This window comes from Magallana gigas, chromosome 4, assembly GCF_963853765.1.
Source record: "Magallana gigas chromosome 4, xbMagGiga1.1, whole genome shotgun sequence".
NCBI lineage: Eukaryota > Metazoa > Mollusca > Bivalvia > Ostreida > Ostreidae > Magallana > Magallana gigas.
In genome coordinates this window covers 11927146-11953569 of record NC_088856.1, presented here as the reverse complement: position 1 = coordinate 11953569, position 26424 = coordinate 11927146, and the positions used below count along the sequence as shown (strand labels likewise).

The 26424-nt window shown below is 34.8% G+C and overlaps 2 protein-coding genes across 6 annotated transcripts; both read right to left on the bottom strand.

Annotated features, from left to right (window-relative positions):
- Window positions 1-4479: 4479 nt before the first annotated feature.
- LOC117682489 (uncharacterized) lies at window positions 4480-16074 on the bottom strand. Of its 5 annotated transcripts, none has more exons than XM_034450132.2 (6): window positions 15839-16074; window positions 6940-7001; window positions 6280-6507; window positions 5746-5956; window positions 5411-5516; window positions 4480-5017 (listed from the first exon to the last, which is right to left on the bottom strand). In XM_034450132.2, exons 2-6 carry the CDS (start codon window positions 6968-6970, stop codon window positions 4706-4708), a joined length of 888 nt encoding a protein of 295 aa, XP_034306023.2. In that variant the 5' UTR covers window positions 6971-7001; window positions 15839-16074; the 3' UTR covers window positions 4480-4705. The 5 variants fall into 5 exon arrangements, with proteins under 5 accessions (XP_034306023.2, XP_034306024.2, XP_034306021.2 ...); XM_034450133.2 differs by having other exon boundaries at window positions 6940-6998; XM_034450130.2 differs by lacking the exon at window positions 15839-16074 and adding an exon at window positions 15571-15768.
- Window positions 16075-17037: 963 nt separating this feature from the next.
- Window positions 17038-25991, bottom strand: LOC105344771 (neurogenic locus notch homolog protein 1). The gene is made up of 8 exons (XM_066081310.1): window positions 25803-25991; window positions 24427-24569; window positions 24111-24228; window positions 23688-23869; window positions 18313-21817; window positions 18202-18211; window positions 17655-17792; window positions 17038-17477 (listed from the first exon to the last, which is right to left on the bottom strand). The coding sequence occupies exons 5-8, from the start codon at window positions 21428-21430 to the stop codon at window positions 17372-17374; spliced, it is 3372 nt and encodes a 1123-aa protein (XP_065937382.1). The 5' UTR covers window positions 21431-21817; window positions 23688-23869; window positions 24111-24228; window positions 24427-24569; window positions 25803-25991; the 3' UTR covers window positions 17038-17371.
- Between the last annotated feature and the right edge of the window lie 433 nt (window positions 25992-26424).

Below are 26424 nucleotides of genomic sequence, written 5' to 3'. Positions count from 1 at the left end.
ATAAAGAATTGCTCAGGTGTTAAATACCAGTTTAGGACGACACGTACAGCGGAAAAGTTTAAATTTTCCGAATTGTTTTATTAAAATAAATAAATCATGTAATCCAACTTTATGCCATAATTATGTGTGTGTACATTTAATATGCCAAATATTAAATAGCTGTAGCGTGTCGTTGCTAATTCCACACAATGTGTTGTTATTTACTATATAGTATCATAGTATTCAGCTTTCATTTGGAAAGTAATGAATGGATTTAAAGGAGAACAGTAGTTGCCGTCAAAAATGTATAACGGGATAGTTTATGTATTTACAAAAAAAAACAACCCTTGATTGTTTCAAGTTGCTTTAAAAAGTGATTCATATTTACGTCCAAGGTAACACATTCAGTTTTTAAAGCTGCTTGGTCCGATTTTTTTGTAATTACATTATCAAAATTTTTTCCATACAAATCATTTATCTTAGAAAGTTATGGGCTTTCTCCTATTTACACCAGCAGAATCAGTCTCCTTTCAAAGTTAGAAATATTCAAAGTAAATAAAAATAATTTCTCTTTGGGCAAACGAAAAAACAAACCAAAATGCATCACGGGAATGTTTACAAAAGGAAACCGCTTGGTTTCGTCCCCCGAATGATTGGGGTTATTCAACCCGCATGCTATGCATCGATGGTAAAGATAGCAGACTTTGGAAATATTAACGAACAAAACGTACACATGTTTATTTGTAATTTGTCTGATCATTTCGACCTTTATTTAAAGCGATGTCAAAGTCGTAATACAACCATATCCGTCTCGTCGTCAGGGGTGAAATTTAACATGAGGCGAAATAACGCGGTACCTTTTAATGTCGTTTGTTTTGTTAGCAAATTTTGTACGTATTTTCACATTTTATCCCATATGTATTGGACGGGTAAAACTACTGCAATGTCTATTATTATACATATACTAAGCATAGCCATCGTTTAAAAGCGTGCATAAAATTTTATATAAAATCGGACCAAGCAGCTTTAAACGTTCCAATTTTGAGATTCAAATTATATCAGCCATTACTGCTGAATAAATGATAATCATTTAGGCATTCATTCATTACGTCAAAACGCCATTCCCTTCAAGGAACACTGTTACACTGTATCTGACTGCTTGTTTGCCTATAATGTCATGCATCAGTTTCCATCATGAGATTCGGATTGAATTTTAAAAGTTAGTCATATGACTCTATGATTTAAAGTCCTATGATAGATTCATATCTACTTAATCCCGTTTTAATTTGTGTTTTAATTTCTGTGATAATAAAGTTAAGGAGGCGTGTTATAAAAGTGGTTTTAATTACACTGTATAAAGCATATAAAAGGTATCATTCAAATCAATTTTACTATTAATTTTATTTTTTTTAAAATAGGTATAGCCAAGTTTTGTAGACTGTCCTTAACAATCAGAAACACATATAATGAAACATTATTATAGTACAGAGCTTTATAACGAATTCGTTTATCCTTTTTATTATGTAAATTCATCAGATGGTTATCTACTTTTACATTATGACAAGATTATTTCAAATTATTAAACACCATTACACACTGTTATGAAAAAAAACTTTGCAATTTGGTGTACTATTAGTAAAGACACTTTGTGCGTTCCATACCTATACAAAGTAACAAGCATTACCCTTGGTTACATAGTATGTCACGTAGTTTTGACGTTATAATCGCCTCGAGTGCTAAACAAGAGTCTTTTCTCGGGACAGAGACACAAAAACATTCGAAATAGTAAATTTTGGTATAGATTAAACTAGAATGTTTCATTAAACCTAAAGCGGCTAATACATGGCTAACTAGAAAGAATAATCTTACCATGACCAGGCTACGCTCAGGTCACAGTAAGAATTCGTCCCATATACTTGCAATGTTGCAGCCGCGAAGCGGATCTGCTTCGCTTCGATTTTAAGTTTGTTAAAAAAAATATGCACGGGAAAAACACATGTTTATACTTTACAAACCTTTTTGAACATGCAGATATAGTTAATTCCAGAAAATATCCATTTAATAAGTCGTACCAAGGCATTTTGTTAATATGCACGTTTGAATTTGCCTGCCATTTTGTCGGAAATCGCACTCGGAACTTCTCGGGTTTTATCATTAACATAACGACCGTAAACAGCGAATTTTCAAACGTGATGTTTAAATGGGAGTGATTTTGTTGCAAAACATTTAATGTGGTAAAATGGGATTATTAAAGAGCAACATTGTAGGTATTTGAGACCAATCATATGAAATTTTAGGCGAGATACAGCGCGATATAATTTTTTATTTGCTACGAAGTGAATATATGGGACGAATTCTATCGTTAAACCGGGTCCGTAGGACATCAGTCATTTTAAAATAATGGCTAACGTAAAACAAACAAGGCTACATGTTCTAACATTACGTATTAATGTTTCAATATCAAGCATTGCAATTTTTCAATAGATAAGTATTCATATAAAAACTATTACATCTCTTTAAAAAATATTGCATTGCACTCGAACTCCCTCTTCCAAAGTGCCACTTCTAAAGTGTTTTTGGTTAGTTATCAATGCAATCCTTAATATTTATAAAATTATAGAATAAGACCTACCATTACAGAATCTTTTTAAACGCTTGTTCTCAAATTTATACCTCTTTTTCAACTGCTTTCGTTTCATGTAATCAATAAAGGAGTGATAAAGGTATGTAATTTATCACTGTCCCGATTGTATGGAGCGCCTTAACTGTTATGAATGGAAAATTCTTAATAATTTCTTTGTGAAGTGTGTCTTTATAAGAAATAAAGACCTTGTAGAACTATGATTATTTAAAACAACGCAATGATATTCTCACTATTAGCAGATAGTTTGTCTTTATAAACCAATAGTTATTCACTTGATGGTTACTTTTATTTACGGCGATATAGAGGATATCTATATTGTGTGATTTTATATTTGCTTTATCCAACGAGTTGAAATGGTGTATATATATTCGCGAGGCTTGCCGAGCGAATATAACCATTTCAACGAGTTGGATAAAGCAAATATAACATCACACAATTATAGATGTTCTATTTATCTCATACAATTTGATTTATATTATAAAGCTTTTGAGACAGTCTCTTTTTCAAAGATAAAAAACGATGATGCAACGCTGTGTTATGCGGTTATTGTGACCTTACGCAATACAATTTAGTACGTCATTTCGGAGATAAATCTAAGTGTTTTAATGTAAAGTTTCACTGAATAAACCTTGAAATAATTCTTTAGCTCTAAATAATTTTTCTTAGAGCTTAATCACCTGATTAAATGGAAATATTGATCAGAAGAATTGAATAATCCAGTTTATTGACAAAGACAAAGTTGCGAATGCTCGTTAGTTTGAATGGACTCGATCTCGAACGAGGAACAGTTAGTTTAAACAATATTTATTCATTATAGATTCAAATACATTTACATGATGATAATTACAATTGTAAGATCGGGAAACAAGCCATATGGCTTATATTAATCCCTCTCTTGGAACAGTTGTTGATGTTTTATAAAACAAACACTAGCCTAATGATTATACTGAATAAGGATGCTTACTGGTGGTTGAATAAAAGTGTTTAGAAACATTATTTCGGTAAGTTCTTGTATATAAACATAACCAAAGCGTGCTGTTTTCATCGCTTCTTTAGAATGAACTCCTCGATAGCTGACGTGATTTGCAGTTTTATAAACTACACAGTGGCGTCAGAAGCAAATTGAAAGTGGGAGGGGGGCTAAAATTATCATAATTCCTGACAAACAGAAAAGGGTCATTGGTTACGGATTTGTATAATAAAGAAAAAGAGGTGGGGGGGGGGGGGGGCTAAGCACCCCCTCCCCCCGGTTCCGACGCCTATGCTATACAGTTATGTGTTTTCCTTCATAATTGTAATTTAAAACTTTGACAAAATCTTATCAAGATTTTATATTAATTTTTGGTAGTAGATATAGTTATGTTGAAAGTACTAGCAAATGTTCGAAAATAGGTCACTGAAGCCTGTGTCAAAAATAGTTCGGACCGGAAGTATTTGATATAGCATCATTCGTTTGATAAAGCGAAGGTTTATCACACAGGTAATATACACCATACGTATGAGATAAAACTTGATATTAAATGCTGTAGTTCATATATGCTGTTACATGTTTAATATTAACACAGTAGTAAAACTTTCATGTAACTGCAACGGTATGTGAAAACAAATGAATTTTTGCGTTACTAAATTTGTGTGCACACACTCTTGCTGTATACGAAATTATATCTTAAAAAATAATGATTCAATGTTTTATTACCTACAAAACAAAATATGACGAATGGAAAAAATGCTTGTTAATCCAAGGCAGCTACATGTAGCTCCAGAAAAGGTGATGGTTACGGAGAATATCGTATTTAAAATCGTATTTTGTTGGTGTGTGCAGTGTGAAATTCCAGGAAAGAATCAAAATCAGAACAAGGTTTTAATTTGTTTAATAATTAAACAATAAACGTATCAGTAATTTGCATTAAAACAATCCATTCTCACCTTATCTCTCGATCACTAGCTCTCATATATGCACCAACAATACAATGAAAAAAAATATCAAGTATGATTTTCAAGCGAATACAAAATGGAATTTATATTCCAATCAAGGCAGTATCATGTCTGGAGAGGAAGTATCACGTGATCTCTCGCAACCGTTTATAAGCTCGTTACTGTGTGTATTTCTCCCTCTCGTGTACTTTCACTTTTAGTGTTTTGTGGGAATATTGCAATATAGTTCGATTCTTGCTGGTGTTCTGTGTACTCCGTACTGCCATTATCATTGTCGTATATGTTTAGTGTACCGTTTTGAACACTCCGTCCATTTGAAGTCACTGTGTCACTATTATGCAAAGAAGTTTTATTATTCACACCCATGTCCTGTTTTGATCCGCCCATTGTATCGTTACCACGTATAGGTAAAGATGGAGGTTTAGAATTTCCTGAATCACTGCAGTATGTTGGATCATTCTACAATAAAAGAAATAAGGAATTAAGTCTAACCTAGTTTTCTCCCGAAAAGAATTGTCTCTTGAATTGTTAAAAAATATTCAATTTTTAAAACAAAAAAAAGATAGATATTCTTAATTTCTTCTGTATGATTTAATGTAATTCAAATGAAGGTTATTTATTTATAATATTGGTATTTGAATATTCATGACATTGATGTAATTCTAATAATGAGATAACGACATTTATTTTTTTTAACTTGCGACATCTGACATTTTATATCATGACATTCATGTTTATGGATTTGCGACATGAAACTGTTTTCGAAATCTTATAATTGACGACATAAACATCTATATGTTTTCATACGGCATGAAACGTTTTGCCACATGCATTTGTCAACTGAACACGCACCATATTGTCATCTATTTCGTGGTATGTCTCCTCCACGTCTATTTCTGGCTCTGGTTGAAAATTGTACTCCGGGTTCTGAACGGATCGCTTTTTTGTCAATTTTGTTCTGTAAATATTTGCATAGGAACTTAAAATCAAGAATTGCAAATAATCACTATTTAACCACATGTTTTTATTTCATATTTTACATTCCTTCAAGGATATATCCAAAAGTTTTTCACTTCAAGCTAATTGTCTCACAGTACTGCTGAATTATCTTTAAAGAACATATAATACCTTTGAAATAATCAGAAACGCATATCAATTGTATAAAACATGTATTTCATGTTTCTTACTTGTTTTTCTGTAGATAACGACGAAATAGAAAAGTTATTCCAATGGCTACAACTATGATAAAAAGTCCGCCGAACACCGCTCCAATTATAAATCCAGCCTCGTTACCATTCACTTCCTGTTCCCCGGACTGAGTGACGGGATTAAGGGTGGTGGTTGTGATGGACAATGACTTGTTTTCGCACCGGTGTAGGAGGGCCTGACTTTGTTCACCTGTTTGAGGAGCCATGATGTACATAAGTCAGTTAGCAGTGAACTTAAAGGTGCTTCATAGTATATCATTTTCGTTCAAAAGTCTTTGAAAGTTATAGAGAAAGGAGGATGATTTTAAAAAAGAAAAAATCTGTGCATATTGTAGAAAAAACGAATAGTGTATCAAATTTGAAATTAGTAGAAGGTTTTATACAATTATTTAATACAAATTCAATTTTAAAAGCAAAATATTTTTTTATCATTTTCATGCAAAATGCATTTAAAATTTTTAAACAGTTTTTCCCCTTAAAAAATGAAACATCTAGCATAAAGAACTTGTATACCATTAAGATTACACCGTTCCCAGGGCCGGGAGGGGCGGCATTGTGACGGCACCACCGATACTCTATTCGGACATGTTTTTGTCTCATGGTCATAAGCGGTCCCTGAGGGACAGGTGCGCTCAACGATCCCGTTCCCGTGGCCACGACACTCGTAGTATCTGTAACAGGAGCACGGGTCGATCAGGGTAGTGCGTGCCGTGCAATTCCATAGGATTGGTTCACAAGAATCTGAATCGGTAAGGGAAATCAATAAGTAATTGTAAAATTAAGTAATAAAGCGGGGAGGAGGGGTATTCAGTATTTGTACAATCTCGTTGAAGGGTGTGGCATATATTTGGAAAGAATTTCTATATAGGTAGAAGCTATAAACCGGGCTGTTTTTGTTTGAGTTTCAGTGTAAATGAGATTGAAATTTTAACTTATTTTGTAGAAAACTATTAAATTTTCTTTTTCAGTGTACAAATTACACATCTAAGCAGTTTGGCTGGTCGATATGATAAAAATCGCATGGAAAAAGTTTTTGGCAAACACATACTTAATATTTAGCAATAATACGGGAAAGATTTTGGTAGATATTACCTTGCTTATAAGCAAAAAAACGATCAATTATTTTTTCAACCAAGAAAAGTACAAAAAATGAAATAAAGACGTTCAACAGACCTGTGATGTATAAATCAGGATCAGACATCATCTCTGTGTCCGTGGTCGTCTCGAGGACCCTGCTGTGATAAACAAAAACATACCATTACCAAGACCCCAAATCAGGGCGTGTACCAAAAAACCATTTCTCTACAGACTTATCTGTTTACACATAAAAATATTAATTTCATCAGTAAGCCCTCTAGATAAACCTCTGAAGAAAAGTTTTGACGCTTGCATATTTGGTCTCCGGGACGACTGGCCAGATACGAAGCAATGCAGTATTATCTGTTTTCCATTCGGTACCCGCAATCCCTTGTACGGATGGGACAAAATGAAACAAATGTTCAAATGATGTGCAATATTTTCACAGCTGCACTTGTTTACCAAGAAATGCAACGTCTTGCACCTGACTTGGAAAGTATCCACATAGAGAGTGTTTTAATTTAAAACCAAAATCACTAAGGAATCTGATTTTAAAAATCATCATTTCAAGATGTCGTTTGAAGATTTCGGTGCAAATAACCTGCCATTAGCTAAACAAATGTTATCAAATTGTATATTTGATAAAATATTTGTGAGCAACGATGTTTAACAAAAAATTTGTTTTTTACCTTGTCCTTGATTTTTATCCATAAACATTTCGACCTTCTTCTGGTCAGTAAACCTTGTTTTGTTAAAATTGAACCCAGAACGTGCGTGCCCTGTCAATTTACCTTATCACCAATGATAAAAAGCACCTCTGTTATTTGTTCATAATCCCATGAATATCATAATGTCTAGAAGAAGAAAGAATGTGCCCACTTAGCAGCGTATTTATCTGTTTATTTAACATCGTTTCCCATTACGATTTAAGTGTTGTTCGGTGCCCTTCTCGAAAACTTGATTAATTATTTTATTTGTTAGATATCGCATGTATTTTTCTGGATCTGCAATATGTTTAGAGTTTCGTTGTCCAGAATAAGATTACCCCAAAGCATATTTATCATCGCCAAACGTAGAGTTTTGACAAAGTATGCGATAATCCCAGGCGGATATGACGTCACTTTGTAAGCAAAACTGTGCTGATTGGGTTTTTCATCTCACTTGAAAGTTTTCATGCAAGTTGTAAGATTTCATGCAAACTCTCAACCCTTATTTAGTCCGCCATGCTAAACGCACTTTTGATACACCGAAGTGTTCCTGTTTGCCTTTCAGTTATTTTATCATCAAATAACAAAAGGCTACTACTTTGGAATTTCTTGGATCTACGATAGCACTGAAAGCATTTTAAAATTTAAACATTCCTCTTCGTTTTACAAAATGCATATTTTGTACAAACAAACCTCTACGCCATTGATTTGACGTGATTGTACAGAATTCTCAAAACGCCCTTTCTCATGAAGATCAAATTCTATATAGTCTGATAAACACAAATACGCACAGATGTTTGTAAATTAACAGGCAATCAAACAGTATGAATGTTAATGTATTCGTTTTGACGCAGTAAGGTTAAGTAAGATAGAATCTGATAAAATCCTAATATGTCAGTAATGTACTTTCTCAATGCTAGATGTGTAAGGAAGGAATCTTTACTAATCAGATAATTATTTAAAATAGTTTACAGAGTTTTTAGTTGTTGCTGAAGCTTTAATGTATTTAATAAAATCTTATCTTCATTGCTAATACACTTGAAATATACGGAATTATCAAATTTTACCATCTTCCCCAAAAGAATACAATTTTATTTGATACCCAGAAGAAATTGTATCCTCTTTACAAATCTTGGGAGGTTTTCAAAACATGGACAATAAACAAGATGGGGCTGTATTTTGTAGAATTGAGATGATTAAATTTAAGATTGTTAAACTGCAATTATAAACGCTATCTAAAAAACATTCGCCCGGAAAGTAAGAAATATACTGGTCAAATTTTCATTTTAAAAAAACTATCATCACTTCGATGATGAAAGTTGGCAGTTAGAGTATAGTACAGAGAAGCGAGAATCGAAAGTATTTCATCCAAATAAAAAATGTCAAGAAGGCATCTGGTATAAATGCGTTAATTTCAGACACAAGAACATGTTCTAACTAATATGTCAATTAAAACCATTTTTGGAAGGACTGAATAACAGTTCTATGTCTCTACGTCTCTGTCTGTCTCTCTCTCTCTCTCTCTCTCTCTCTCTCTCTCTCTCAGAATATTTGAATTCTTTAATGCTTAATCACAAATGTTTTTTTGAATTTCATGCAAAACTCCATAAAACATGCCTGTTTCTCTGATAAGAAAAGTTGACCGAGAAGAATGCCCCCATGTATCTAGATGTCAAGAAAAACGCACCAAAACAGAGAATTATCCTCTGATACGTCAACTCTCGCGACTAGTGGCTCCAAACCTCGGAGCTTGCGTTGCCATGCAAAAACAAGTTTTTAATCAAAATTGCAAACGTATCATGCAATATACACGAATGTTTTCGACACGCAGTTTCTTGTGATGATCTGCGAGGAATCTTTCTGAAAAATACTCTCATCTATCTCTCTCAGTGTTGACCTTCTACACGCGCTAATGGCCTCCTCTCTAGAGACGAACCGCTACCCAGGTAATGTCAGGTGAATCAAACCGTCAGATAACGGTCAGTTTTCAGGACTACCAGTACCACACTCGAATCAAACATCTGCATACAGAGGGAACAACTACTTTATTTACAAGCTCAGTCTATGTCCATGTGTCTATATGTACTGGGAATTTCGGATACATTACTCCATAATAATGAAATGTCTGCATAGTTCTTACATTGCACATTGTTTTGGTTAATAATTCCATATTTAGAATAACTTGTGTCAGACGTAGATATTATTATTGTTTGATTAGTATCTGAATAATAAAACATGGCGGCTTCTGGTTGGCGGTGTTGAAAATTCCACATGCAAAAGCATATTGTCTGAGCACGAAAAACGACCAGAACTACCATATACAACGTTAAAATCATAAAATTGCAATATATTGAGTAGTTATTTGAACGTGAAGTTCATTCTGGATATAACCTACCCGATTGCTTGCCCGCAGAGTGCAACCTAAACGGGGAAAACATAGAAATGTCTGATAGACCACTTTAACAATGAAGAAGCAAACATAATCCAATTCAAAACCAATAAGAAGGTATTAGATTTTTTTGGATAAAGTTCCTGCCTATGGTTGGATCAATTCTAATCAGGAACGAATTTTATACAACAAAACTTAAGGTATCAGATCCATAATAGGACCCAAATTTTCTAACCGTGAGTATCCATCTTGTATTTAATAGTCGAATATAAAGTCAAAGGATTTTAGAGAAGATAAAGATTTACCGAGAGAAAATTTCACAAAAATTATTAACTATGCAGTAATTAATTAATAAGATTTGCGTTAAGGTCTATTGAGACAAGCACATTTTTTAAAATAAAAAGTAAATACTAAGAATGTCAAGAAATGCTTTAGTGGAAAGATGTATATGTAGCTAATCATTGGGAATACAAAAAATAAAGAAAATAAATTATATACCATATAACTTTTTTGAAATTGATTTTTACAGATTAATAGCAAAGGGACGCACCTCTTCAAGAAAAAAAGGTCATTTATTATGACACATTTCACTCTTCCATATTGATACTTAAACATGAAAATTATTTTCAAGTATACTGGATATTAAGCCCATGCATATCTGTTATGCATCCGGCAGATTCCATGAATCTGGGGCTACTTTGGATCAGATACCTAAAAGAGCCAAAAACTCAATTTTCTTATTCACAAAATAAAAGTCAGTTGAAATCTATGTGGAACCCATGCAGAATATGCTACGTTGATTGAATTAGTTCGGATCCAGGGGCAGAAATATTCTATATCTTGTTAATTACTTTCCATTCCGTTCCTATTCTATTCTATTTTGGTTTTAAAAATTAACAATAATGACAATTTTGAGACAAGTTTTAAATGTGTAGATAACAGTGATAACATATTCAATGCACTAACATTACAAATTAACGCTGATCAACCAGGAATATATAATTAGTTGTACAGTATAACATGAACGTGTCACCAGTGTCACCAGTCACCAGTCACCAGTCAAAACAAATTGTCCTCCTTCCTTTTAGATTCCATAGAAAAGGCTAATCATCTTGCTAACAAAAATGCTTGCCTTTGGAGGGTTGTAGACTGCAAATCACTCTCTTTCTGAATAATCAACCTACGGTAATACCAAGCATGAAAGAATATAACTTAAACCATCATCAAAAATGAAGACATACTCTAAAAGTCAATACAGTGTGTTAAGTACATCGAGTTGAACAAAAATAAACAAACTGAACAATAAAACAATGCTGGCATATTAAACACAACATTGTTTAGGAAATGAAAATCCACATACACCTGCTCCATTAGAAAGAAACACCCAGTCACGTGATTTTTTTGAACAATCACAACACGAGTGAAAGTGAGATTGGTGAAAGATTTTAGAAGGCTCGATGATCGTGGCCATTTTTAGACTGTATTGATCTCCTTTAAAGGAAGAGCTCTACATAAGAACAGAGGAAAATGCTCAAATAAAATGTAAAACATTCAAACTTGTTCATTACTATATAACACTAAATAGTTTATAGATAAAGATATCATATCTAAATAAATTAGGAAGATCTGATGATTAATTTGTTGACCACACAGCCTCCTTAAGGCTATCCTGTACCTTAGGGCGCTGGATAAGTAGAAGCTACATGTACATGCTTTAAGATCATTAAGACTAAAACAAATCCTTTAAGAGTATCAGGTATCTTAGGGTGGTATGGGACACCTCCACGTTGTGACGTACTATTTATCGAAATAAAAAATAAAATCAAGTGTACTTTTATCAATAGTTTTTACCAAAATAGTCAACTATCAGCGCAGCGCTGCGATTCTATGAGTCATGAGTTCGAAGCCTACTGAGGATTTTAAAATTTTTAACCTTTCCAAATTTTTTTAAAACGTATTAATCCTTTAAACATCGTATAATTTGAAAAGAAAATTCTAAACCGGTAAAAGTATTTTATTATAATGTACTTTAATGTACATTAATATCGGCAGATGCCCCAAGCCACCTTAAGACTCAAGTGTTTATGGTTCTTATAACGAAACAACTTTGGAAGTCGACATCGTTACACAGACTGAGTATGTAGCAGAATATCAACACAAGAAGCGTTTTGGTAGTGTCCTTTCTAATAAAGTTTAATATACATCATTACTATTAGTCATGTTGTATATATTTTATTTGTTATAATAAACTATATCAGATAGGAGAGTATAAGAGGTACACTTATTTTTCAAACAGCGCATAGAACCATTCAAAGTCTCTTAACATACAGCAACTTATATCTAGGGATGTCTGTTGGATAAGAATCATATTGGTAGTAAAAAATATTCTTCTGGTAGAGGATATTGATCAAAACAATTTTTTTCATTGAAATCAATGTACTGTTGTACTGAGAATGCACTGTTTTTATTGTTCACCTAATTACATTTTAATTAAAAAAAACATTAATTTGAAGATGGGTGAATAAGGCGTGTAAAATGCCCATATGAGGAATGATTAGATAATGCAAAATTAAAATATCATTAAATCTGATAAAAAAAATTTGATAATTAAAAACAGTGTATATTTAACGTAACATCGGTTTGTAACCCTTAAATATTTTAAATACTTGTAATAGTTTGATTAAAACTGGCGTATGCGTGTCAAAACCTCCAAATAGTGTCGTTTTTATAACTTCAATGCGTTTTCTCTTATAGAGTGGGTCTGAGCTCCATATTGTTGTCATAGTCTAACTGCAGTTTAATGGAATTTAAACCAATTTTAATCAACAAAAATGTGGAGAGATGACCCACTATACTTTAAAAATGTCATTTTCTAGTCCAACAATTGGACGTTTTAGAAAAATAATACAAGTACGTAAATTCGTGGTCAATGTCACATATAGCATTTATACAACGCACAATGTTGTGAATGAAATGGCTCAGTGGTTAGAGCACCAGACATTAGGTAACTTTATAGAGCTTGGGCTTATAAGTTGTGGGTTCGATACCACCAAAACTTAATTTTTTCTTATCTTTTTTTGGGGGAAATATTTCAAACTGAAAATAGTTAGAAATTACCCTTTCGTAAACTTGTATTATAACATATCAAATATATTTAATTGAAAAAATGTTAAATTGGAAATTGTATTTTACGACTAAACAAAATGGGCAGTTGCACCATCTAATTCCCCCATCTTTTAATTAAAGAAAACAGTCACTACGTTCTGTATATACAATTAGGTTTGCAGTACAGGTCATTTCTGGTTGTACAAGGACATGCAATAAATTACTTAATAGTTTACCAATGACTTTATCTCTGTGTCTTTGCACTATTCATTAATCGTAATAGACCGTTAATGTATCCAAAGATAAGTAAGACATCACCGTAGGGGAGATGAATTTTCGAAAAGAAAAAATGTTTTCTTATGGTGTCTTAAACAAACGGAAACTTAAAGTTCGTTAATATTTTTCGATTTCATAAAAAATACATAGGACAAGGAATTTAGTTTTGATGGTGATAAAGTATTTTGGTTAATCCAATCTCTCAAGAACGGAATTTGCCTAAAACTAGAAACTGGAGAGGTGTATATTCGGGGATTTACAGTTGGAGTTCGGATCGATTTTCATAAACAAAACACTCGAGATAATCTAACTAAAACATGAAATATTCCAAAAGGTTATAACTGTATATACAATTCTTTTCTTGTGCATCACACAAAATATCTCTCTCTCTCTCTCTCTCTCTCTCTCTCTCTCTCTCTCTCTCTCTCTCTCTCTCTCATATTATTTGATTATACTTCATTACGATAAGCATATTACAATTTTTGTCAGGATTGTGCCATTTCAAGTAAGACTAAGTAGAATTTTGATTTAGATTTTTTTAACATTATTTCGCCTACGCCCGTGTTTGAGCGGAAAGTACATGTTACTATAAAAAAGATACAGATACCTTCGCACAATGATTTTGAAACCAAGTAATAGAGATAAGTGTTAGTCAAAAGGTCGGTTTTTATTGGATGTGATTTTTCTCAGAATTAAACAAGAGTTTTTGAAAATAAATCCAGCAGATAAGATACATATAATAAAAAAATTAAACTCTCTATTCTTATCATGCTTAAGATGAATTAAAAAAAATCATTAACTTCTTGCTGGAGTCGACCAAGTGACCGCAAAATCAAAAACACCTAAGCGTTACCACTAGGCAACGCATTTACACTTTCCTGGGGTGTCTTTTTAATATACATATAGCTAAATACACGATATTATTAAAAAGGTCAGTCATTGAGCGCGATGTTCACGGTAACCAAAATTAATTTAATGTAAACATGTACTAATATACCCGTAAAACACAATTTTATTCAGATTTCTTGGTTAAAAGTGATTCAAATAGTCACATATACAACTTATCATTCCATACTAACTATTTTCCTATACATGTATATCGATTTCCTTCACAAAACCTGAAGATATAACTGATGTCGTGTATATATTGTATAATATTGAAAATACCTGATGTTTGCAAATGCGGTATATTATTGGCGAAATTATATGCTTAGTGCGCCTATTTCATTTTTAACACTTTCCACGTTTTTCAAAAACAGGGAGAATGCCTATGTCTTTGTGGTTTTGTACATTGTTTTTAATAGAGGTTTTATCACAGGGGGGTTTATGTATATAAAGGACTTGTGTCGTATCATTCTCCTTACACGGTCTATGGAGTCTAAATACAGTTGCCTATTCTCTCCTGTTTACTAGTCGTTCTGTTGTTATCCGAATTACCTCTTTTTCTTTTTTGAGGAGTGTTCTGAATAAGCTGACAATGTTCTTGTATTACACAAACGATATTGTATTTCGTTACTTTAAATTCACATCTATCCATCAGTTTGAATAATGCCCTGACCAAATGCAAGACGGCGAATTTCTTTGGAGCAATGTATCATGGTAGAGTGATAACTGTGTAGTTATTTACTCGCTCTGTGGGAACTTGGTGTAAACTATTCATTGGTATGAAGTTTATTCACTGATAGACACCAGAATGACTAAGTCAGTCAAGAATATAAAATGGAATTGCAAAGATTTACACACATTCATAAATTAATCAAACATCGACCAATTATATCAAATTCGGATTAAAATGTTAATACAGTCAAATGAATGGATAAGTGATCTGTTGAAGCGCTGCATCATTTCATGCACACCTGTGATTCAAGGGCTAATTAGTTAAAGTTCTATTTAAAAACAAGGGTATAGTGAACGGTTTGGCACAGAACTCTAAAAACTTCCTCTTTTCTGATACATCCGTACATCACTCTAAAATTGTCGAGGTGTTACTTAACGATGATAAAAACAACTACAGGAAGAACATCTCTATTGTTGTAATGTTATTAGTTTTAGTATCCTTTTATGAAAAGAACTTTAGGAGGGGCCGGTGGGGTGTATTTATATAAAAATATCCCGATTTAGGATGATTTTTTTTTATGTTCAATGAACACGTTTTTTCTATTGATAATAAATTTCTATATCCATAACATTTAATTGACAAAAAATAACTTTAAGGTACTTTTCGACTTGAGAAAAAAGGTTTTGTTTTACCTGGCCAATTTAGACTGGCAGGGTTCATTAACTGATCCATTCTTCATTTACAATTATACACACAGAACACAAAAAGGTCGAAATTTCCCATCTCAAGCGGAACCAAAATGGCTTCTTCTGGATGTCAATATAGAATGTACTCTGTGGAGATAACGGGCCGCCGAAACACCTGTGTTGCCATCTACCTATGATTTACCTGTCCAAGGTATATAAACTCTCCCTTATCCTTCTCCATCTCTCCCCTCCGTCTAATCTACCTGTTACATACCTGTCTATAGTAGATTAACTGTCCGCTGTCCCGTCGGTCTAGCTAGCGTGTGTGCTACCTTAAGTCGTTCTGGTGCAATCGAGTGTTGGTACAGTCAAGGGTCTTTTGCATGAAGTTTTCGGCTTTGGAGTTATAAACAATAAAATAAAATGATCCAAAATTTCGTGCAGACCAAACAAACCATTCCTATTGATGACACTGACGCATTTATTATGATATTTTTTCCCTTTCACCGCATGACTAGATATGAGTAATTGTAAACTTCCGCGGATTTTTTTTTTTCATCTCATGTAAATGAGGTGCACATCGCTACGTTTTATTCTAAATGTATTCATAAGTAGAAATAAATTGCTGATTTTTTGTAATTTGATTATTCAAAAAGTAAGGAAGAACTTGTGAAGATTGCATAATAGAGAATAAATTAGCAGGTAGAGTGTTAATTAATTAGTTAATTTTTTTGTCATTTTTTTTAAATTGTGTTACTCTTCTCCTTGTTATTTTCGAAACTTTTATTAACAATTAGAATTCGGGAATGATTCACAGAAATGAAGAAACTTCCATTTTTCTTATTTGTTTTCATTATTTAAACAAAATATCTTTTTATCCTTATAATTACAAAGTCTTTGTAAAAAAACAAGTGATAAATTGTGCATGCATAACAGCTAACGTGGGAATGTGAACAATTTTACATAAATTCCTTTTAAATTTTTTACATGTATACGAAACTATATATCAAAGAAATTAAAATTCAATATCAGCCAAAGATCTGAAAGTTAGAGAGCAGACGAAACGAAATGTGATACAATTTATGACACACACGTATCGCATATTTTAAATATCAACTGATCAATATTAAGTTAATAATCAATGAAATCTGAATATGTTTTAACATCCAACCCCAAAATCTTCTTTACTTTTATAGAGTCATAACGGTACTACTCGCAGATTCGCAAGCATTTAATCACATGGAAAAACTTTCAAAACAAAGTTCCACGCAATTTGGAAAAAAAGTTTGTTTTTGTATACATTTTTCCATTTCCATCTATTTTACGGGCTTTCGGTACATACATGTATTCTCTTCCCTTTTTATAAAATCATTGTCTGTGTCTGTCTTTTTTAAAAAGTTGTTTTGGATTTGGTAAAAAAGAAAAATCTACTAATAATTTTTTTTAAATAATTATTTTATTATGTGTAGCGAGAATTCAAATTCAATGTCAACAAACACAAAAAAATGTTTTTTGCATTGAAGCTGAAAAGATAAGAGGTATTCCGAACGAAAATCCTTAAAGTAATCCGAACAGAATGGATTACGTAGTATGAAAATACATGTCATCTACAATGTGATTTAAACATCTTTTAAGACAGTTCGCCGCTGGGTTCACAAGTCAAACAACATTGATACTGTTGATATTATCTCTCTTTTAATTACAATCTGATTCTCTCTCTCTCTCTCTCTCTCTCTCTCTCTCTCTCTCTCTCTCTCTCTCTCTCTCCATCAAATAGGCTTTTTTCATAAGTTTTTTTTAGAATTTTTTAAGTGATCATTAAATTATAGCTTCTTAATGTCTTTTCAAAATCCAATTTTCTGACATCTTCATTTTCACACAAAGCTTTAAACAGAAAATCAATCTTCCCAGATCTGAAAAACAAAGAGAGTAATATGCTAGTTTGCAATTGCAAAGTGAACTTGTGGTTTCAATGAGAGTAGCATGTATTTAATTTCATTTAAATGACTGACGACAATACAGCAACATGATTTTTTTTATGATTTTTAAACAATGGATTATATCATAATTCTGAAAATAAAAGAACCTACGTGTGATTCACGTCATAAAGAACTGGAATGATTGTTGACTTTCTTGAGCACACTTTTAAATCGAACATATTCTGCAAAAGGCTCAGGAACTTCTCAGAACTTTCCTTGTTCTTTATAGATGGAATTGTGACTTTTAAACATAGGCGTCGGAAGCAAATTGAAAGTGGGGGGGCTAGACTAATCCTCAGAAATATTGAGGAAAAAGTAATTCCCAAAATCATGGAAATCCTAATCCGGGGGGGGGGGGGGGGGGGGGGGGGGGGGAGTATACTATACTTCCAAAAAAAAATTTACTTACCCAAATTTTTTTTTTCTCCAAAATCATGAAATTCCTAATCCGTGGGGGGGGGGGGGGGGGGGGGGCTAGTATGCTTCTAAATCTAACCTCTCAAGGTAAATTTAGGAACAATAGTCTTTCCTGCGATAAAAAGTGGGGGGGGCTGAACCCTCTATCATGCTATGTTTCTAATGGTTAGGTATAACTTTGCAAAAAAAGTGGGGGGGCTAAGCCCCCCCTAGCCCCCCCGGTTCCGACGCCTATGTTAAAAGTGCATTATCTGAAGAAAAAAAATATTTTTACAAAACCGTCAACAAATTTTGTTCTATTCAATTTAAAGTCAATCATCGTGATATCGAAATAGTGAACATTAAATGTTACCTTTGTTTTTGAGCAATCCCCGTTTCATTCTTGCCCTTTGTGCAGTCCAAATGCACGTGTACCCCCCTTCATAGTTAAAACAAGTTGACCTTGCGGGACACATGTCGATCTTACATTCATCTAAATCTCTTTCGCAGTTGTGTCCAACATAGCCCGCTGCGCATGTGCAAAAGTATCCGTAAGGTGAATTAACACATGTTCCGTTGTTTTGACATGGCGACGAAGCACAATAGTCTATGGCGATTTCACAGTGTCGCCCTGTATAGCCAAGAGGACAAGTGCAGTTGAAGTCAGACTGCATGTTGATGCAGGTCGCACCGTTCGTACATGGATTGTTAAAACAATAGTTATAAACCGAGCAATTCTGACTTATCCATTCATTTGAACACAGACAGTTGTACGTGGAGTTCGTGTTGGTACAAATACCCCGATTTTCGCAAGGCATTTCACTACAATAATTTCTTAATTCACAGCTTTTCCCCATCCACTGCTGGTGGCACAAGCACTGGTATGTGTCAGGTCTGTTTGCGCAAACTCCGTCGTTCAAACATGGTTTAGAATAGCAGTAATCAAAGATCGAACAGGTGCGCCCGAGCCAATCAGGCTGACAGGTGCACTTGAAACCATCTGCAAGATTTACACAGGTACCATTGTGGTCACACGGGCTGCTTGCGCAGTAATCTCGCACCTGACACAATTCACCCATCCAACCTCTCGGACAGTCACATCGAATATCACTTCGGATTTCCACACATGTTCCATTGTTATAGCACGGTGAACTCAGACATGGATGGTAGTCACAAATATAAGCGTGTTCTGTATTCTTACAGAGCTGCAAGGGACCGCACGGATCAAAGCGACAGAAATCTCTCTGTTCGCAGTGATCTCCCGTCCAGTCTTTAGGACAGATGCATTTTGGACCTGAAGTGGGGGAATCTATACATGTTCCATGGTGATAACAAGAATACAGAGAACAATCTTGACATTCGTAGCCAGGCTGTTTATTCACACACGCCGTGCCGCTAGGACAAACATTGGAGGAACACTCATCCACGTCATTTTCACATTGCTCTCCTTCAAAGTATGACGTACAGTTGCAGTGGAATCCTCCCTCCGTATTTATACACGATCCACCATTCCGACATGGATGTTGTGATTGGCATTCGTTAACATCGACATCACAATGGCGTCCTGTAAATCGAGAATCACATTTGCAATAGAAAGTTGTGTCTAAATCTATGCACGTCGCACCGTTTTTGCAGGGCTGGGCATGACATGCGTCTATGTGCTTTTCGCAGTGTCTTCCCGTCCAAAATTTATCGCAGGTACAAGAGTAGTTTCCTAAAAGATTTTGACACGTTCCCTGGTTTTCACATGGATGATATTTGCATTCGTCTATGTCTTGGTCACAGTAGGTACCTGTCCAGTACTGACTGCATCGACAGAGGAAGTTCCCGACCCGATTCTCACAAGTCCCATTATTTTTACACGGCATGGAGGCACATTCGTTGATGTCGCTTTCACAGTGTTTCCCTTCGTATCCAGGATCACAGAAGCACGTGAAATCTCCTTTACTATTTGAGCAGTGTCCATGTCTCCCACATGTTGATTTTACATGACATTCATCAACATCGTTCTCGCACCTACTTCCCTTCCACGTGTTCGGACAAACACATGCGGCAGTATAGTTATATGATATAGACAAATTATCATGTTTTACTACGGTGCAATTCCCTCCGTTGAAACAAGAGTACGCTTTACAAGGATTCTTGCTTTCACAGAGTAATCCTACAAAGTCGTCGAAACAATCGCAAACAAACCCATCTCGGGAAGCTCGGCAAGTCCCCTGTCCGCTACATGTCTGATTCAAACAGGCATCAGTCTCACAATTCGATCCAGTAAAACGTGATGGACACTGGCAAAAATAACCAGTCAGACCATTCACACAGGTACCATTGTTCCTACAAGGGTCTCCATAGCAGTAGTCAACCTCATTGCAGGTTGGACCGGTCCATCCTGATGCACAAGTACATGTTATCCCTTTCTTATCGACTGTACAACTGCCATTGTTATGACATGGAGTACTCAGACAAGTATCTTTAAGCTCGCATCTTTTCCCAGTCCATCCCAGAGGACACAGACAACTGAATGTATCTATGTTATTCATACAAGTACCATTTTGAAAACATGGATCACTCAAGCAGTAGTCAGTGTTGTTACATTGCTGACCAACCCATCCCACCTCGCAGGAACATTGAAATGTATTGGAAAGATCCGTACAGTTTCCATGAGTGCATGGATTCCCATAGCAATAATCCCTCTTGCTGCAGTCATTCATTTTCCACCCACCGTCACAGTTACAAGTATATCCAGAGTCAGTGTTGGTACATATACCGTGACCATGGCAGGGGTCAATGTAACATCGGTCTAACCTGTCACATTTCTCTCCTGTTAACCCACCTGGACAGACACAGGAGTGTCCACTTTTCTGATTGAAACATTTTTGAGAAATAGGACATGTTACGTTGAAACAAAAGTCGTGCTGTTCACATTCTTTGCCGATAAAGCCGTCTTCACACTCACAATGGAAACCGCTTTGACCAGTGAAACATTCCCCATGTCCATGACATTTCTGGTTTTGGCAAAAATCCCGGACATCGCACGTGACTCCCGAGTATCCTTGAGCGCAGTCACAATGGAATCCATTGTAGATATTTGAACACTTTCCCAAGTGGTTACAAGGGGAGCTAGAACAATAGTCATGTAGTTCACAGTCTTTTCCAGAGAATCCTTCCTGACAGACACAGAAAGAAGAATTGGCTGCATTCACACACGTACCACCATTAACGCAGCCATGAATGCTACAGTAGTCTCGAAATCTACAGTCTGCTCCCATGTATCCGAACTCGCAGTTACAATTCACGGTGGTGGTGTTACCGTCGGACGATGTCTTGCAGACTCCATGATTATGACACGTGGAGTTGGAACACTGAGATGTCATAAGGGTGTCACAAGTTTTCCCAGTTGTACCACCCGGGCACGAGCAAGAAAAGGAACCAAGTGTATTGAGACACAAGCCGCCATTGCAAGGTTCGAAGAAACATTCGTCTTCGTCCATTCTACACTGTATACCAGACCGACTTTGTGGGCACTCGCAAAAGAAACCACCTATCTGATTGGTGCAACGCCCGCCATGACAGAAGTTGGGATCATTACACTCAACAATGTCTTGATCGCAGTTTGATCCTGTCCAACCTGGATTTGAAACAACATTTTCCTTTTTACAGTAGAATGTTTGATAGGACACTTAACTTGATTCTTCTATAGAAGTACCCTTCTGAGAATTTTTACTTTTCTTACAGTAGAGTGCATGTGACAATACTTGCCTGTTTTGCAGTAGGTCTTGCCATCTTGTACACATTTATTGGGGTTTCCTTGACACGTGATGTTACAAGCAGTCCCATAAAATCCAGGAGAACAGTAAAGTTTGTATGTCACGTGTAATCTATTGAAAATATTTTAATTTAAAAACAAGACAATTTTTAAGATCTAAATAAAAAGGAGATTATTTTAGGGCACCTGAGTAAACTCAGGTGACCTATTGCTATCCGTTTTCGTCCGTCGTTGTGCGTCGTGCGACGTGCGTCGTGCGTTAACAATTTACATTTTTAACTTCTTCTTAAAAACTACAAGGCTGATTGTTACCATTTTTGGTGTGAGGCATCTCTATGGTTAGAGAAATCTAAATTGTGAAATACATGGCTCTACCAACCCTGGGGCGCCACATGTGGGGCCAAATATGCATAAAAAAGCCAAATTTTCAAAAATCTTCTTCTCTACTCCCACACATGTAAGGAAAAAACTGGTTGCATAGTTATGATGTCCATGAAGCCCTCTATCGAAATTGTGAAATTCATGGCCCCTGGGTCAGGGGTTCTGGCTCTAGGGTGAGGCCAATATGGCCATATAGTAAAAATGTATTAAATCTTAGGAAATCTTCTTCTCTACTCCCATGTATATTTGTTAAAAACTAAATGCATGATTATGATGTCCATGAAGCCCTCTACCAAAATTGTGAAATTCATTACCCCTGTGTCAGGGGTTCGGGCTCTAGGGTGGGGGCAATATGGCCATATAGTAAAAATGTATTAAATCTTTAAAAATCTTCGTCTTTACTCCCACACATGTGGGCAAAAAACTGAATACATGGTTATAATGTCCACTAACTTCTCTACCAAAACTTCGAAATTCATGGCCCCTGGGTCAGGGGTTCAGGACTTAGGGGGGCAATATAGTATTAATGCATATAATGTTTAAAAATCTTCTCTATTCTCACACATCTGTATGAAAAACTTACTTCATAATTATGTTTACCAGGAAGTCCTCTACTAAAATTTTAAATTTCATGTCCCCTGGAGTATAGGTTTTGACTCTAGGGCAGGGCCAAAATGGATGTATAGGTGTTAATGCATATCATGTTTAAAATTATCTTCTTTACTCCCACACACCTGAAAGGAAAACTGAATTCATGATTTTGTAGACCAGATCTTTAAGTTTTTCACCAAAATTATAGGTTTCTTAGTTCTTTTTGAAAGATTTCAGGCAGGGAGGTGGTCGTTATTACAGATTTATAATTTTCTACTCCAGAATGAAAACTAATTAAATGCATATATGAGACTACCAATGACAGTTGTCAAATAGAAAAGGAAGTGTCCAACGAAAAATAACTCAGTTTGTCTGATCCAATAAAATTATTCCTTCCAATTGAACAATTATGATATTTGAATACATACTTAGTAATAAATACAGGTTTTTTGCATATGTGATACACATGACATCACAAAACTCTTATCGGCCTGTGGGGCTGATACAGTTATCAACCCTAGGGCTGATATGGATCCGTATCACACCCCTTGTGGAACTTCTCTGCCTTTTTTCGTTTCGGCATTTGTGCATGTTTACAGACGTAAAAATAAAACATTTGTTACAGTCGACATTTTTAAGCGCAGTTGAAAACTTCAAATGCTAGTAAATGTTTTGGAGCAGTTAATTTTAAAAGCTGAGGAAATTCTGGTTCGGTGGTTGCATGTTTGGTACAGACTACTTTCAAATAATATTTAAAATCAATTTAAAGTTTATTTTATTTAAAATTTTATAACTAAGTATGTAATAAATATAATATAATAGATGACCATTTTCCATATCACAGCCTGGACCAGCCCTCGACCAATATCATTTCTCGGGCTTTCGGCCCTCGGGCTGATATTTGAGTCTCGGGCTAACACTGGCTGTGATATGGAAAGGGTTTGTATATTTCTCTATATACACGTGTATAAAATCAGTTTATCGTGCTTTTTCAGCAATAAGGTCTGTACCTAAAGGCGTTACGTTGGGAGATATAACTGGATTGCAGTGTCTTGGCTCTCCATCCTTCACTGACTTCGTTAGCTCCAACCTCAACATTGTAGTCCGCAAACAGAGTCTCAAAAATAAGAGGGGAGTCGGTAGTCGTCCTCAAGTCGTGGACAAATATCCGAAACTTATCCCGGTATTTATTCTAGAAAAGACATTAAAGGTAGTAATTTATGGGCAAGATATTTACCTGTTGCAAAGTGTTATACGTGTACCACAGGTAAATAAAGTCAAAAATGAAGTCATAGGAAGAATCCTATGATCATTGATTGTAAGTCTGAGAAATAATATTCCATGTATATGTACATGTACGAGATTTAAACATTGAATTCAATAAATAAGCTAATGATTTTATCAAAAAATGTAGACACAGTTGGCGTACATACCCAAGAGTCTATTTCCAGGTATAAAGGATTCGACATATTTCCAATATGTGAGCCGAATTTCTGATCATTGGTTTTAAGATTCACCGTTGTAATGGCTGACGTTTCACATGCTTTGTCTCTGCCAAAAAAATATGGCATGTATATTTAATACATTTTAAAAATAAATTCAAGAAGTATATTTCCATTATGAACTCTCGTAAAGAGATAAACGTGGATGCCACATGTTTGTCTCACATGACAACACTGTACGAAGTCATCTGCAATCTAAGCCAGGTAAGATAGACAAGGAACCAAGAAAGATAACTCTTGCACTTACTTTTTGATACAGACAGTGAGGACTGGCTTACACAGCTCTGTGCAGCTTCCGGTGACGCCCTGGCAGCAGTCGCCTCCCTTTACCCGGTTTCCCGAGCTACCTACCTCGTCAATGTGGAAAAGGACGGTGATTTTTCCGTCAATCTAAATGTATAATGGCGATCCGCATTAAGTGTGCAAATATTTCTTTACAACACAATATTGGTTCAAGTGAATTGTGGCAACGCACTTCGAAAAAAAAAATTCAAAGTGGGTTAAATTAAGAATGGACCAAGTTAACGCACTTTGAAAATCTCCTTTATATAAACCATTTTCGTTCCTGGTATAGCATATAGTTTTGTACCAGATGAGAGATCATTTAAAAGAAGTAAATTTGCTGCATTCACAATGTAAATCATTGAAAGGAAGGAAGGACAGTTGCTCAGCGATGCAGTTAATGTCATATTTGGATAATTTATATCTCCCGAGTTATTTAAGCTTACAAGAATAAAATCTTAATCGAGAAACAGTTTAAGTAAGATGAGAAACTCGTGTGTTATCTTATAAAGTATATTTAATTGAGCTAAACAAGGTTAGGACAATCATGTTTTGTAAATAAAAGTATCAAGAATTTCAACCAAAACCTGCATTTTTTTTCAAATGGCGTTCCCACAACGACATCAATGCACTTTAGAAAAAAAAATCCAAGTGTGTTGACTTGGTCCCAAAATTAAAGCACCTTGATTTTTTTTTCAAAGTGCTTAATTTTTCAAAATGCTATGTAACGGTGGATAATGAGAGAAGATGGTGTTCGAAAGTTTTTAATTAAGTTAAAGGTAAGTGTCAAAGGTAAATTTGCATTTTAATGCCCGATTGTGATAGAAGAGTTTTGAGCCACAAAAAATTGACTTTTCTCAAAATAATCCATTTGAGTTTAATTTATCTTTGTTATGAAAAAGATACAACTATATTATATGAAATTTGGTGGAAAATATAATACGTGTGGATACGGAATAAATTGACATTTATCGAATACAATGCGATTATTTTTAAAACAAGACATTTTTATTTTATATGCGATTGAAAAATTACAGCGTAATAGCAAAAAAAATTATCCGACATTTTTTTCAAGCTTGTTTGTGTACATATACAAAGGTTACATATTTACACGTAAACAAGCGTACGTATCAATGAAATATAATGCGTATCATATCTTACGCTACGTCGATTAATAAACTTACTTATGAAGTTACTCTACACAATCTTTAAGATAGTGCGATAAAGATACGGTAAGAATACAATCATTAGAGCGTTTTCGCACGATTAAGGGTAAAAAATAAGTAAGGCCAAAAAGTTTCCTCAGCAAACATCCGAAACCGCCCGGTTATTTAAACTTACCCGTGATAAACACATTATCAAAACCAGAACAATTCGGAAGAGACCCGCCATGACGGAAAGAGGTCCTGCGATGTCCCGGATGAAGAATCGACTTCTGTGTATCACATGGAGTCTGTAAACAAATTCATTGATAATTCCCTGACCTGGCCTCGATTGAGGGATCTTGTACAATATTTGGGACAGAGTTATCTGTGGGTTGGGTTATCTCTGCGTATTTCTGTTATCAATGCACATTAGTGACATTACAGGATAAACAAAGATATCTGTTTATCAGACGGTGACCTTGTATGAAAGGTCTGTAACATTGGACAAGTGGTCATACTCTTTTGAATTGTCTCCCCTTGCCCTAGTGACCTTCTTGATCTGTGTGCGATATGTTGGCTTCCCTTGATATGATGTTATGTGTATCATATCATATGATGATCTTTCGTGTAAACACGTACGTGAGTTACATATTCACAAAATCAATATGAATATTTTAATATTTCAGGTTTTCGTGATACTTAAATTGACTTTATTTTATCCATGTCTTATATTTGTTAAAATGTATTTGATAAAAATAAAATGGCTGTGATTATTGCTTATAAATCAAACTGTGATAATGTGTCACATGACAATATCA

Coding starts and splice junctions, on each gene's coding strand:
- LOC117682489 (XM_034450130.2), bottom strand. CDS start 15,617: ATGAAGAATGGATCAGTTAATGAACCCTGCCAGTCTAAATTGGCCAG. Junction 6,508..6,939: donor TCCTGATTTATACATCACAG/GTCTGTTGAACG, acceptor TTACCGATTCAG/ATTCTTGTGAACCAATCCTA. Junction 5,018..5,410: donor ACGAAATAGATGACAATATG/GTGCGTGTTCAG, acceptor CTTTTATTGTAG/AATGATCCAACATACTGCAG.
- LOC105344771 (XM_066081310.1), bottom strand. CDS start 21,430: ATGGACGAAGACGAATGTTTCTTCGAACCTTGCAATGGCGGCTTGTGT. Junction 17,478..17,654: donor CTTTATGACGTGAATCACAC/GTAGGTTCTTTT, acceptor TTTGTTTTTCAG/ATCTGGGAAGATTGATTTTC.